Source organism: Dreissena polymorpha, chromosome 9 (assembly GCF_020536995.1).
Source record: "Dreissena polymorpha isolate Duluth1 chromosome 9, UMN_Dpol_1.0, whole genome shotgun sequence".
In the NCBI taxonomy this organism is placed as follows: Eukaryota; Metazoa; Mollusca; class Bivalvia; order Myida; family Dreissenidae; genus Dreissena; species Dreissena polymorpha.
Genome location: NC_068363.1, coordinates 68284607 through 68299870, shown reverse-complemented (window position 1 = coordinate 68299870; position 15264 = coordinate 68284607). Strand labels below are relative to the sequence as shown.

At 35.2% G+C, this 15264-nt stretch overlaps 1 protein-coding gene across 7 annotated transcripts; it reads right to left on the bottom strand.

The window, feature by feature from the left end:
* Positions 1–2075: 2075 nt before the first annotated feature.
* Positions 2076–14384, bottom strand: LOC127844338 (uncharacterized). Of its 7 annotated transcripts, none has more exons than XR_008032676.1 (5): positions 12663–14038; positions 12018–12147; positions 11601–11761; positions 3394–3714; positions 2076–2962 (listed from the first exon to the last, which is right to left on the bottom strand). XR_008032676.1 is itself a non-coding variant. In XM_052374453.1 (5 exons), the coding sequence occupies exons 3-5, from the start codon at positions 12732–12734 to the stop codon at positions 10503–10505; spliced, it is 1461 nt and encodes a 486-aa protein (XP_052230413.1). In that variant the 5' UTR covers positions 12735–12766; positions 14045–14134; positions 14280–14384; the 3' UTR covers positions 10265–10502. The 7 variants fall into 7 exon arrangements, 6 of the variants coding, with proteins under 6 accessions (XP_052230416.1, XP_052230415.1, XP_052230413.1 ...); XM_052374453.1 differs by lacking the exons at positions 2076–2962; positions 3394–3714 and adding exons at positions 14045–14134; positions 14280–14384 and having other exon boundaries at positions 10265–11761; positions 12663–12766; XM_052374452.1 differs by lacking the exons at positions 2076–2962; positions 3394–3714 and adding exons at positions 14050–14134; positions 14280–14384 and having other exon boundaries at positions 10265–11761; positions 12663–12766.
* Between the last annotated feature and the right edge of the window lie 880 nt (positions 14385–15264).

Sequence of the window (15264 nt, the reverse complement as noted above, 5' to 3'; positions counted from 1 at the left end):
TAGCCATCTCCGTTCTGGAAAAATTATGATACTATTGAATGAATTTATGTTTGAAAACGGTACATGCATTCGTTATATCTTTCTTGGCATTAAACGTACAAGGGAATTGAAATGTTTAATGTTGGGATAATTAATTGGTTAAAAAGATAAGTATTTAGTTATCTTTGTTCATTTTTTATCAAAACAGTTTTTAAATGATGTTTTCTTTTAAAGTAAAACAGTTCATTTGTCAGTACATCTTGACTTTTTACGGTTGAACTATAATTCGGATATTGCATATTTCGGACGTTGCTTTATAAGTTAGTTGTCGACGCAATTTACTTATATAACTTTCCGCATCAAGGTGTGAAGTTTTTGTACATGTAATGATGCACTGTATACTGACTGCAATACTAGTATCTGCCCCAACGATTATAAGTCTGAAACTTTGCAAACCCAACATTATTAATGTTCTGTCAAAATAAGATTAAAAAATGAATTGTACAGTATATGTAAAGCTGAGCAACATCAATCTCTAACTGCACCATGAGATACAGGGTAGCAAAGTTATATTCTGATCGAGTTACATTCTTGCCCAATGTTACTTTAATGACGCTGTATCACACTGTACAATGTCAGTCAGAAGTGGCTTAACGAATAGTGTTTCATCATAAAACATGTGAATTAAATAGATGCCCCAATCATTCAATAAAGTTAATTGAAATGCATTTTCACATATTAAAGTATAGTTTATTTTTAGGTTCGTTGACATTGTGTCAAAATTTCCTGGGTCAACACACATGTTGCATCTGTCTTTGACAGCTGTAGTGTGGACTTGAACGTATGGTATTAAAGGGACCTTGTCACAGATTTTGGCTTGTATTGAAGTTTGTCATTAAATTTGATAAATGTAAACATTGCAACTAAATAGCTCCAGTGAAAAACAAGAATTAAACAAGGGCTGTTTGTAAAACATGCATGCCCCCATATAGGCTGTCAGTTGTAGTGACAGCCATTGTGTGAATATGTTTTTTGTCACTGTGACCTTGACCTTTGACCTAGTGACCTGAAAATCAATAGGGTCATCTGCCAGTCATGATCAATGTACCTATGACGTTTCATGATCCTAGGCCAAATTATTCTTGAGTTATCATCAGGAAACCATTTTACTGTTTCGAGTCACTGTGACCTTGACCTTTGACCTAGTGACCTGAACATTAATAGGGGTCATCTGCCAGTCATGATCAATGAACCTATGAAGTTTCATGATCCTAGGGGTAAGCATTCTTGAGTTATCATCCGGAAACCATTTTACTGTTTCGAGTCACCCTGACCTTGACCTTTTACCTAGTGACCTGAAAATCAATAGGGGTCATCTGCGAGTCATGATCAATGTACCTATGAAGTTTCATGATCCTAGGCATAAGCGTTCTTGAGGTTTCATCCGGAAACTATTTTACTGTTTCGGGTCACCGTGACCTTGACCTTTGACCTAGTGACCTGAAAATCAATAGGGGTCATCTGCGAGTCGTGGTCAATGTACCTATGAACTTTCATGATCCTAGGCATAAGCGTTCTTGAGTTATAATCCGGAAACCATTTTACTATTTCGGGTCACCGTGACCTTGACCTTTGACCTAGTGACCTGAAAATTAATAGGGGTCATCTGCGAGTCATGATCAATGTACCTATGAAGTTTCATGATCCTAGGCATAAGCGTTCTTGAGTTATCATCCGGAAACCATTTTACTATTTCGGGTCACCGTGACCTTGACCTTTGACCTAGTGACCTCAAAATCAATAGGGGTCACCTGCGAGTCATGATCAATGTACCTATGAAGTTTCATGAACCTAGGCCTAAGCGTTCCTGAGTTATCATCCGGAAACCATCTGGTGGACGGACGGACGTACGGACATAAGGACGGACGGACGTACGGACGGACGGACGGACGGACCGACATGAGCAAAACAATATACCCCCTCTTCTTCAAAGGGGGGCATAATTAAAGAAAGGAAAAAGTAATCCTCAACTGTGCATGAACCACTGACCCGTGGGGTAAAAGTCTAACACTTAAACCACTCGGCCATCCGTGCTCTTATGTATTTTATACTTTATTCAAGCGATCCTTGTAATGTAACAAAATAAAACAATAAGCATATAAAATGGATGTTTTCGAGCATGGTAAATGTTCAGCATTTCTGTTTTCTCGTAAATATCATAACTACAACGAAGAACAATAGCTTAAATTCCGATTTTCAATTTTGTGAAATAGAGTTCGATTTGTGGAGATCCATTATTTCGCGATGTCCAATATATCGTGGATCTATTGATGGTCACGCACTTTGAAATGTCTGTTTAATCCAACATATCTAATTTAATCCAGTTTGGCCCAGTTTGTTGTGCCTTCAACGTACATCCCATTCACGCTCGTTTAGTGCGACACACAATAACCACACTGATGCTCGATTGTCGGCTCGGGTTCTACATAAATGCATCCCGGGTAATCTTAAGTATACTTATACGTAATATAATACGAAGTATAATACAAAAACGTACCCGGCCGATTGAGACTTCATCCGAGTTTTATTCCCGCCAAAAAATCGATATCGTTAAACGCGTATTAGTTTCGATAAAAAAGGCCATTTTACAAAATATTGATATAAACAGAAATATAATACATTTGAAAAAAGCCCACAACGACCAATAAAGAGGCCATTTTACAAAATATTGATTTAAACATTAATATATACATTTGAAAAAGCAGACAACGACAAAAGTGGCGTAAGAATTCCCGGGTACGTTTGAGTATATTTTCCGTACCTGGGGTACATTTAAGTATATTTAAGAGTACCAGGGGTACATAAAAGTAGTACCCGAGCCGACAATGACCAATCGAGCCCCACTGACCAACATCCAGGCAGAGGTTATCTCCCGACGGCTACTTGTGATAACCACTTCCACCGCAAGAAAATCCTTCCAGATCTAAAAGAATTATATTTTTTGTTTAAGAATTATATTATAAAAAGAAGTATCATTTTCTTATATATTTTGAAAATAACGCATAAGTTTAGGTTCATAATAAAAAAATAAATTACCAAAATAAGAAAAAGCAAACATAACAGCGGGAAAATTGTTGTACCACGTGACTCGGACTATCATCACGTTGCTGAGTATTACGGCAGGAATTGATATCGTCGAACTATGGCCAGAATCAGTCAATTTTTTACATTTAAATTATATAAACACATAAACAAAAAATACCGAAAATGTTCCGATTATGACAATGGTATATACATATACAAACATAATACAAAATACAAGAAACACAAATACAGAATAAATTAACATAATTTGCTCAAAGGAAACATAAAAACATGCTATGGGCTACACAGTTGAGGGACAATTTTACTTACCATTATGTTCCTATAGTCAGACATTTTGCGGACTATGAAGGTGGGGGTGGGGGGGTCAGAAGCACATTGCATGTTTCGCACTGAATACACATACACAGTAGTATAGGCAAACGTTAATGATAAATCTAACGGCTTAATACAGTTTTCGATTTGCAACTGTTCGTTCTTAAATTACATTGCATGACTGACGGCCAGGCTTTCGAACATATCGTACACTTGCGCTTGATGTGGATCTACAACACCGAAAGAAACTCCCAACTCTGGCATCATTTCGTCGATGAAAGACTGGGCTGCTCTTGCTAAAGACTCGTCGTTGATCTTCTGAAACATATTGTATCGCAGCTGAAATCCATAATTCTGGGGAAATCCTGGCAGCATTGTACCCACATTGGTACCGCTGTAGAAAAAATGGGGCAAACTTTTGGACCTTAGACATATAAGCAACAAGTTAAGAAAGTATTCGAACGCGGTTTTGGCACAAGGCAAAGGGCGACTTGGATATTTGTGGCACAGATAATAGAGAAGGTAGAAGGCAATTTGCTTCAGGTGGTACGACTTTAAGACAGTTACGATATGTGGCGGTGTGATGTTGTGATCTTTCGCGTGCTTTAATTTCTTTACAAAGTATGTCTTCACTATTCGCAAAGCTGTCACGATGTAAAGTTTTCGACGACTCTGTCTTGCCATATCTAATATATGCTTCTCATAACCGGTGGTTTTTACGTCCCACACAAGTCTTTCGTCGCGTTCTACTTTACCCACCCACTTGCAAACTGCGTGGATGGGACAATTTATTTGATGCCCTTCATATGTTGTCCTCTCGTCTTTCCGAAGTTGAAAAGCTGGCACCAAATCAACATCGATTTCCTTCTTGAGTATATCGTTGTAACACAGTTGAATCGTGACGTTTATTGCTGGAGGGTTCATTTTTCTGTACAATCGGAAGCTTGATGCTTTTCTTAGGAATCTGCTGGTATCTTGCATTGCTGTTGTTATCACGTGTCTTGCGGTATCAACCATTGACTCGAAGATCTTCTCGTGTAAAACTTTCGAGCTCAGGTACACTTCATCACCGTGTTGCACAAACACGCCCTCCTTAAACATTCTTGGACATATTTTCTCCAACCTTTCAAATGATACTCCGTAGATACGTAATTTGCAAAATCCTGGAATCGACTTACCCGCCGCATTGGTAATGGGTGCATGGTCAATACGGCCCTCAAGGCCTTCTATATGAAATTCTAGCATAGTATCAAACTCGTTTGCATTGAGAACCTTCAGACCCTCTCTGGCGCTTCCCTGGCGAATGTACGAATCGATTCGGAGGCCCTCGTACTTCTTTGCTTGCTCCCGCAGTTGCTTTAGAAGCAGATCCATTACGGCGTCAACCGCCTCTCTTGACTCCGCCCAGTCGGCGCTTGTAAAATCGATGTTACCTGCAAGGATGTGAATGAAATAGTGTAAATGTTTATGTGGTAAAGGTGTATATACTTGGTCAGGCAATCAGAGTGTAATCAAACACTAGTTTTACAGTTTGCTACGTCACAACCAATATTGTATACGACACTGTTTATATCGAACATCTCTAGACTTAACCAGGTATTTTGTTTAATTTTAATAATTTGGAGTCTTTTTAAACTTTGTCATCGATTTATAACCTAACATATTTTATATGATACAATATTTGTTTTAATACAAAAACATCAAATACTTATACCTAGTCCACAATTTCACACGTTAAAATCGTGTAAAATAATAAAAGCTTTGCTTACCGACAAACTCCGATCCTCTCATTTTTGCCAGCCACATTGCATCGACTTCCCCGAAGTCGGTGATTGGTTTTTGCCATTGATTTTGGTAAACTCCAACATGTTCAAGTTGAGACTATATAGGATATGAACGAGGCATTAACCGAAAAAGACAAATATGTATCAATCTAAACACAGTATCTGCGTAAAAATAAAAATAACTTTTTTTGCGTCAAAACATGTTAAAGAACACAATCAATACAAAATCGTGTCATTTGAATATATTATTAAAAAGAAACGTGCATATATACATCCAAATATTATCAACAGCTTTAAAATTAAAGATTATACCTGATGCTGGATTTTGTCAATAGCCTCGTTTATATCCGCAAACAACTGTGTATCAGCACTATATCCTATGTAAGCCATCTTTACCTTACGAGAGCTTGACTTGTTATGCAATGCGCAATAGCAATATATCACCAATTTCAAAGCGCACATGCCATAAATTTTTAGAAAACGTACTTAGGGTTTAAACGCGACTTAATAGACCCAATACGGCTGGTGGCATTATTGAAATCTCGCGTTCATTTATTAGTAGTGCAAAGGACACTCTGGATAAGCAGACGACGTATTGCATGAATCAATGTCTGGTTAATTGGTCGATTACTTAAAATATTGTGCGCCCATGGGCATTTACATTCAAATTCCAAAATGCCACAGGTTGTAAAGGTTTAAATTATAAGGAAGTTGAATAAATAAAAGTGGTATAACATGTAAATTGCGCAAAGTAGACAACATTAAAAAAGTATGTGGTACCGTTTGACAGTAAATAGGTGATATTTTTTAGCTTTGTTCAAAGCCATTGAACTTAAAGGGACCGTCAACCAGATTGACGAAAAAAAGAAAAGTTCTAAAATACCGTATTTTTTTACAATTATTAGTTTATATTGATTAAAATATCACGACTGGTATATGACATTACTTGAAAAAAGTTAATATTGTCAGTATGTTCGGTTATACAATTTCGCGATGTGAAATCGAAAGTACATCGTGAAAATAGGTGACATAACGACATACACAATATAAATAACGCAAGTAGATTGATCAAATTTTATATAAAATATATACATTCACTGCACATGCACAATTTGCATTCCTGGGTTTACCACGTGACGAATATGGTCAATCTACTTGCATTATTAAAGTTAACTGGTAGTTACCTGGTACACATACCCATAAAATTGTATTACCGAATATACTGAAAATATGAAACTTAACAACTTTTTCAAGTAATGTAATATACTAGTCGTGATATTTTAATAATATTTTTTTAATATTTTAATATAAATTTCACTATATAAAAAGAAGTGTCAATTCTAGAATTGAAAACACAGATGGGGAATTTCAATGATAATTCTGATCTAACTTAAATTAATGATGTGTTCCTTTCTTTGCTCATGTAGACAAAATCCGCCATTTATAAAAAGAAGGAATCTTAAAAAAAAGGATGAATCCCGCTTCCCCACCCCCAAACTCTCCTCATAGTTTATACTCTGCAATTACAGAGGGCATTAGAAAACACGGTGCAAGTTCTTTATTTAAGGTGCCAGCATTTCCACTGTAGTTCAATAATGTGCATGGCTGTGAGCTTGAAACAAGGTTTAAATATCATCGCCTTGATGCTGAACTTGAACAGACAAACCGTCAAATACGGATTAAACAATAAGCTTTGGCCTTTTTTTAAATATTCTATGATTTATGGATCATACCTTTATTAAAACGGTTATTTTGTAAATGTTGTATAACCAACATGTTTTTAAAATTTTAAGCAGACAACGCTGTATATTCAAAAAATTAAAACAGCCATATTGTTTATCTTTTTAGATAGAAGATCAACAATTAATTTCATTCAACTTCAAAGATCAATAGCTTTCTGGTTTATATAGAAATCGATATTTTATCTTTTCCAATATGAACATAGAAAAAATCAAATATTATATACAGTGTAATTACACTGTGTTTTCATCCCCCGCAAAAGGCGGAGAGGGATATAAAATTGGGCCTGTCCCATCGGTCCGTCAGCTTGTCAGTCTGTTCGTCGGTCTGTCACAAAAAGTTTAAGGGCTATATCTCAGAAACTACAATAAGATATCAACATGATACTTCATAGGTGTATAGATATCGGTGAGAAGAAGTACCATGCGTAAGAACCATAACATTACAATTTCTTTAATAAGAGTTATTGCCCTTTGTTTTATTGTTGCATTTTTTTCCTCAGATACCATGCAAGGTTTCAACATGAAACTTCATTGGTGTATTGATATTAATGAGGAGAAGTGCAATTCTTAAGAACCATAGCCCTGCACTTTCTTAACTAAGATATATTGCTCTTTGTTGTGTTTGTATAATGTAACTTTTCTCAGATATGCTACAAAATTTTAACTTGAAACTTCATGGTTGTGTATATATCAATTCATAAAAACAATTACCCTGCACATAATAATTGCCTAATAATTATAACCCTATTTTTGTACGATATCCGTCTGTCACAAAAGTTGCATGGCTACATTTCAGAAAATATTAAATATGTTAACAGGACACCCCATGTGTGTATATGAATTAGAAGAAGTGCCATGGACAAGAACCATAGTTATTTAGTTTGTAAAATAAGAAGAATTTCCTTTTGTTGTTTCTGTATGATGTTCGTCTGGCACATGTCTATATTTTATAGACTTTAGAGATATAGATGTCAAATGAAACTGCTTTTGTGTAGATATCAAAAAGAAAAAGGATCATGCAAAAATAAAACAATAACCACTTTGAAAAAATACTCATAGCCGGTTGTTGGGTTTGTATGATGTAACTTCTCAAGTTCATATCTCAGATACTTACCAAGGTTTCAACATGAAACTTTATGGATGTATAGATATCGACAAGAAAAAGTGCTATCACAAGAACCATTACCCTACACTTTTTTAAATGAGTGTTATTGTCCTTTTTGATAATATGATGAAACATTTTAGGGCTATCTGTCTTAGAATGTATTAGCTCCTTGATCTATTCGCAAGATGTAGCCATGTTCGTTTTCCGCCGTATTTGACTTACTTCACTTAATAAGGCTAGATTGTTCATTGTCGGCTCGTGTACTACAAACATGTACCCCGGATATTCTTAAGTTTACTAACATGTACCCCGAGTACGGTGGATAAACTAAAACATACCCGTGAATTTGTTTACGCTAAATCGGTCGTTGTCGGCTTTAAAAAAAAATAATTATGTTCACATTTATGTCAATGTTCTGTGTAATGGTCTCTATATTATCGAAACTCATACTCAAAAAGAATGTTGATGCAGTTTTTTTTTGTTAAATAGAAGTTTGTATGCACATACGGATTCTTTCTATTTCCAGAACTCCTCGATTAAGATAAATAATACCGTTTTACGGTAATCGGTAGCGCGTTTTACGATATTGGATTTGGGGGGGGGAATATAACTCGGGTACAGTCTAATATTAACCGGGTACGGTTTAGTATATTTACCGTACCAGGGGTACATGTAAGTATACTTAAGAGTATCCGGGGTACATGTAAGTAGTACCCAAGCCGAAATGACTAATCGAGCCTTAATAAGTACCGCAATAACTTATAGACTCGAGAACGTTTATATAAGCATTAGGCTTTCGATGCAATCGAGCTAAAATAAAAAGGTTTAAACTAAGTACCTAAATACTCAACTATATATATGAATAAGAACTCCTGCTTTTGACAATCTACTTTAATAATTAGACGTTAAACAGTAAGCTGTTACCGTTAGTGTTACGTCCATCTTTATAGCGATTTCCACAATCAAACGGACTGATACGAGTGTGAGATTATTGCCGGAACCCACATTCGGCCCAATACGCCAAGTCTCTTGATCAATATAATGGAATATAAACGGTTGCGTTCTACGATGGGAATTACTTGTGGCGTAGGTGTTCAGAAAAGGTAAGTATTCGGCTCTTAAAACATTTTAAGTTATCGAAGATATAAATATTATTGAAGGTCCGATGTAACACCAACGTGTGGGGCACATGTCGTGTATGTTCATCCACTTAAAAAAGCTAAATAGATCGTTGTGTCACAGGACGACATTCCATCATCGTTTTTCAGAATTGATGAGTCATATAACCTATATACATGCGCAAAAATGAGTTAATTTACATGTTTTCTTAAAACTCATATGTCTGCGTAATAATTATTTCAAAGTTTTGAAGGCAATACAAATGTTTGTTTACTATATTGCTTACTAGTTACCATGTATGTCTTAATAATTTAATAAATCGGAATATTGTTTACTTCTGTGAAAAAATTTCAGAAGTATATTATTAATATTTTCAATAATAAGAATCCAACATGATTAAGCTGCCCAGCTGCACAAGATCGTTTAACAACTGCACATCAATAGTTGTTAATTAAAACTACGATAATGAGGTGTAGATTAAAACGATTAATCGGCACATGGATTTTAACAATATTCGCATTGTTTCCAAGTCTGCGGGCAGGTCCGATACACAGACCGATTATTTGGGCGTCTGGCATAACGATTGACAAAGACCGATAACTGCTTATGGAACGTGAAATCCGGCTCACCATGTAGGAATTGCAAGTTCATCGTTTGTTGGTAAGGGTACTTTTTTTAAACACGAATCTGTTGACATTTGATACATGTTAAATCAAGACTGGCAATTTGATGCAGGTTGGATAATTATACCGGATTTATAACATCAAAATTCGTTTTAAAAAAACGCGCAAAAATGTAAAAATGTTTATAGGCGGAACATAGAAAGGATTGGTCTGAGTCGAGCCAGGCTGTTTAGGAAGTAATTGATTGGAAGACAATCCCCACACTACCAGGGACTTTGATGAGATTCCTACTATAGGGTAACTATTTAGGGCTATACTACTAGGGCCATTCAGCAATTGTAAAAACCGAATTCTCCGCCTTCACCAATTTGTTAAAGCGTTTTTTATATATTGCCTGGCATATCGCGTTGTATATATTTTTCCGTATTCTATGGGCAAATGGTCATTTTCCTCAAATGAAAGACTATCGGTTGTTAACTGACCTTTCTCTCCCAATAATGTTTCTGGAGATTCTTTATTTTTATAAATATTACCAAGAAAACTCATTAATTTAATGTATAAGAAATGTCAAATAACATAATAGTGTATTACAATGTAGATTTAAGACTACGCATTAAGCAAAATCCGTCCAAAGTTTCAATCATACTCAATCCATACACACCATTTTATAAGCACTTTTAAAGGACACGATAATTATGCAAAAGGAAATTAGATTGCAGATACATTATCCATATTACACAGTTTGGCTTTGGACGAAACTAAGAAAACTATCTCTAACGCGGCTCCTGCTCACATTGAGGACTACACCAAACTTGAATCCCAAATCCGGTATCAAGTCATCGCATAGCGACTGCCTCGCTCTAGACAAAGATTCGTCGTCAATAGTCTGAAAGAGGTTGTAGCGCAACTGAAATCCGAAATTCTGGGGAAATCCAGGTAGCATTTTGTTGACAATAGAGCAACCATAGAAAAAATGGGGCAACCTTTTCGAAACCAATGTTATATCTAGCAGTTCAAGGTAATACGCGAGGGCCTCTGTGGCACCCTTCAAAGGTATGTCTGGAAACCGATGACACAGATAATACAAAGCATAAAATGCAATTTGTTTCAACTGATATGATTTCAGAACAGTTACGAGCTGTGGTGGAGCTACACCACTTATTTTCGCGTACTTACTGCGCCTAACAAAGTACGTTTTTACAATACGCAAAGCCGTCAAAATAAAAAGTTTTCTCCTGTTCTCTCTGGCCACATCAAGAATGTGTTTCTCATAGCCGAGCGTTTTAAGGTCCCAGACGATTCGCTCAGCAGATTCAACCTGTGTCACCCATTTACACACAGCATGTATGGGGCAGTTTAGAAATCGCTCTTCATATCTTGTGGTTTTATCTTCACGGAGTCGGTAGGCCGGCACTAAGTCAACGTCGATTTCCTTGGTTGGCTGGCCGTCACAAACTACTTTGATGTTGACATTTATGGACGGAGGATTTATTTTCCGTTTCAGTTGGAGCCTTCTGCTGAAGGAGCTTAGCTTACCCATAGTCAACGATATTTGATTAATCGCAGTGTCCACCATGGACTCGAATATTCGTTCATGAAGGATTTTTGAACTCAGATAAAGTCCGTTACGATAGCGAACAAACACACCTTCCCGTGTTAACGTTGGGAACATTTTTTGTAACTTTTCAAATCTGACACCATTCATTTTCAAGTTGCAAGATCCAGGAATGGATCTTCCCGCTGAGTTAGTTATTGATGCATAATCGATAACATCATCTAGGCCTTCTATGTGGAATTCAAGCAACATATCAAACTCGTTAGCATTTATTACCTTCAGGCCCTCTCTAGCGCTTCCTTGACGGATGTATTCCTTGATACAAAGTCCCTCGTATTTTCCAGCTAGCTCTTGTAGCTGTTTTAGAATAAGGTCCATCACTGCGTCCACAACTTGACAAGAGTCGGTCCAGTCAGCACTGCCACAATCTATATCACCTGATTTAGTGATAAATAATGAGCAATGATAAACATAGTTCGAGTATGCACATTTTGATATATAAAACATTGTAGTTGACAAGAATCACATTAAGAAACTGTTACTCTCAAGAAACAAATGTCTGAATGTATTCAAGTTTGTCAGAAAAATACGTTACATACCGTGTCGATTGACTATATGTTATCTGTACAAGTAGATCTATGTTACTATGAATGCTTATCAATGTTCCTGTAAAATAAGAATATTAAATCTTACCGACAAAGTCTGATCGTAATATTGTTCCCAACAATTCTGGATCACATTGTCCAAACTCAGTTATCGGTTTTTGCCATTTGTCCGGGTTACAACAAGCTGTATCTGTTAATGAACTGACCGTTTGGGTCAACTGAAGAAGAACGCAGAAAAGTACAAATTTGGGGTAAACATGAAATGAGTTTTTATATAAAACTGCATAGTTTTTTTAAATAACAAGTAATCGTTTGCAGCTAGAAGAAAAAGTGTACTTAAATAATGTGGTGTTTGTTAGTCGTTTCGTTGTGCTTATGCTGTTTTTGCTGATTGATAAAATATTTATTTTTTGCTTTATTTGTTTATAACATTTAAATTGAATAGGTCTTTATAGTTTTACTGGATTGATGTTTGAAGTCAACACATAAATGTATTTAGTTATCAACGACCATAACTTATATGTTGCGTGTTTTTATATTGAAGCCTTTATTTTAATAATGGTTTATCAAGCTATCGAGTTACATGGCCACTTTCATTACCATAGTTTCATGAATTAAATTCGCATAACAAACTACAAAGATTATCTTAATTCATTTTCAAACAAGGATGTCAATTGGAAATTCTCATGTGAATATTGGAACACAAGTTCACATACAATAAATTATTAAATACCTGAATTCTTTCCATAGCTTGCGAAATATCCACGAACATCTTTTCTTCTCCAGTCGATTGTAAAGAAGCCATGTTGGTGTATTTTATATGTGGACTGATGACAGCTTGCATATGAAGTAAATATTTAACGAAAAATCCTATTTAATTTATGTAAAACATCTCGTTTACATAAGAGGCCCATGGATAATGCTGATGCGATAATAATTGTAAAATAATATCTTCCCTAACATCGAGTATAGTTGAAACATAATATATACCAGTGTAATTAAAGTACATTGACCTCGGAATACGTAAACACTTAAGACATATTCGATGACACCAAGTAAATTCATGCACTCAACATAAAGTGTTGAAGTTGTATTTATTTGGTAAACTCGAAATTAAAACCTAAAGCACACTGTATATACCAAGTTTCACATGTATGTCCTATGTTATTTTAAGTGTTTACAAGATTATTACGTTTTCCTTTTAGAAACATTGGCATGACCTTTGATCTACGTTAAAAATGTTGCGAACAAACCTATAATTATTGCATAAAATATATGACAATATAAAGTATATATATTTATGTACTTAACCAAAGTGTAAAAGAAAGATTCATATAGTCCACTAAGAAATAATTGTGTTCAAATTCTGTAAAATCTAAATTTGATTTGTTACACGCAGATGCCCGCTTACCCATTAGTATACGCGTCGTATTATAATTTTGAAACGTATTAATCAACAGTACTTTGAATTCAAAAGTAATTTTATCAATATAATGCATGACTTATCATTAAATCAAAAGTCCTAAGAAAACGTAATACAAATCATATATGTGAATAACATTTTAAAAGACTTTGTTGTCGATTTGATTGTATACATATCGAAACGTATTATCAATTGTAAAATCATGTTTTTACTTCCAATTAACAAGTGTGCATCAGTATCATATTGTCCTTTATTTGGAGCTATGTTAGGTTTATAATTAAATCCTGTTGCCATGTGTCATATCAATATTTTGATTTCTTTCGGAAACTCAATTTCTGACCAATATGTACTGCAAAAACTTGTAAAATTGAAGTTGACACATTTTCAAAATTAGGTAAATGCAAACGTCCTCAGAACCCCAACAACTATACATATTCATAACGATATATATTGTCCGGCGTGTGTACACTATGGTTTTATTACTTGAAATAGTTATAACAATGTTTCCCAATCATTTTCTTTATAATATACTTTTGTGGAAGGACAGGATAGCGAATTGGTGAACAGAAGGTCATAACAGACAGAGAAAAGGCAACATATTAGCAAAGAATATTTACAGGTTGTATGAAAATATCTCATGAATTTGTAGACAATTACATCATTTAGTTTGTATATATTTTAGTAACAATGACCTGACCTTGAACCTCGGGTGAAAACCAATATGCCTTGCGTAATTCCAATATGACGGATACAAATTGTTGTCCATGAATCTTCAGCACTTTCTGAAAAAAAACGCAAGATCGTGGTAAATGATATGAGCGCCAAGATTTGTGACAAAATGCAATATGAGGTCTGATATAAGGGATAAAATCGTCGCTACCATATACTGTTTAAAAAACTGTCCAGAAGTGCATACATATCTCTTACATATATTATTCCCGGTCATTTATTTTTCCTAAACACTGTTGAATAGTTCCATATATACCGAAACTCAACCACACTCCGTTCAATTTATCACACCAAAAATCAATATCATGTGCAGTCCGGATTGTTTGCACAATGTTTTCTCAATTCAATGATAACGATCCCTTTCTTATCGAACAAAGCACGTTTTTTGATAACATTCGCGAGGCCTTCAAATTCCGTTCTACGTCAAAGTCTAATTAAACTAAAATCAATTATCGAAAACATATCATCTATTTTAAAGTAATGGCATACAATTATATTCTATGCGCTGCCAATACACAGTGATTCACGTGATTTTCACGTGACAAAATGGCCACACGAACGGTATGACATGCGGATGTAGTGTCTGCCTTTCACAGCATTGAGATGAGATACTTAACGAACCAAATATGGAGTTAAAAAATAATCTGGCTTTTGATTAACATAAAAGTGTTCCTTAAAAAGAAATAAGACCGCATGAGTTATGCTTTTTAATATCACATATTATTGTATGGGCATACCTATTTTGTTTGCATGTCTGTAATGTTTATTTTGATAAGTGTTACGTTTATATATGAAAACATATCTCATTTATTCTGTACCAGTATTCGGTTTGCATTGATATTTATTCTGTACCAGTATCCGGTTTGCATTGACCTAATAGATTCAGGGTAAATGAGACTCAAATCGTCGACCATTGCATACTTTTTAGAATGGGCTTTCGTCTGCCTGTACATTGTCTAATGTTTGTGTTGTCTCGGTTTCAAATATACTACATTTCAAGTTATTCATTTCTGTACGTTTATGAATATAGAAGCATATTATAAATAGCAAAGTTGGTGGACCTTATATTATTAGTGGTGCATGAAAAATCATAAACGCCGATTGTCTGGTAAAAGAGTCTGGCATTTTTTATTAACATTGGCCAGAAGTTTTTCCTCTTATGTTTTTGTCTTACGCATACATA

Excerpts from the sequence above, each read along its gene's own strand:
- LOC127844338 (XM_052374451.1), bottom strand. The coding sequence starts at position 12,773 with ATGCAAGCTGTCATCAGTCCACATATAAAATACACCAACATGGCTTCT. Across the intron at positions 12,148-12,662 it reads AAGCTATGGAAAGAATTCAG|TTGACCCAAACGGTCAGTTC; the intron begins GTATTTAATAAT and ends GTTCTTCTTCAG. Across the intron at positions 11,762-12,017 it reads ATTACGATCAGACTTTGTCG|GTGATATAGATTGTGGCAGT; the intron begins GTAAGATTTAAT and ends TCACTAAATCAG.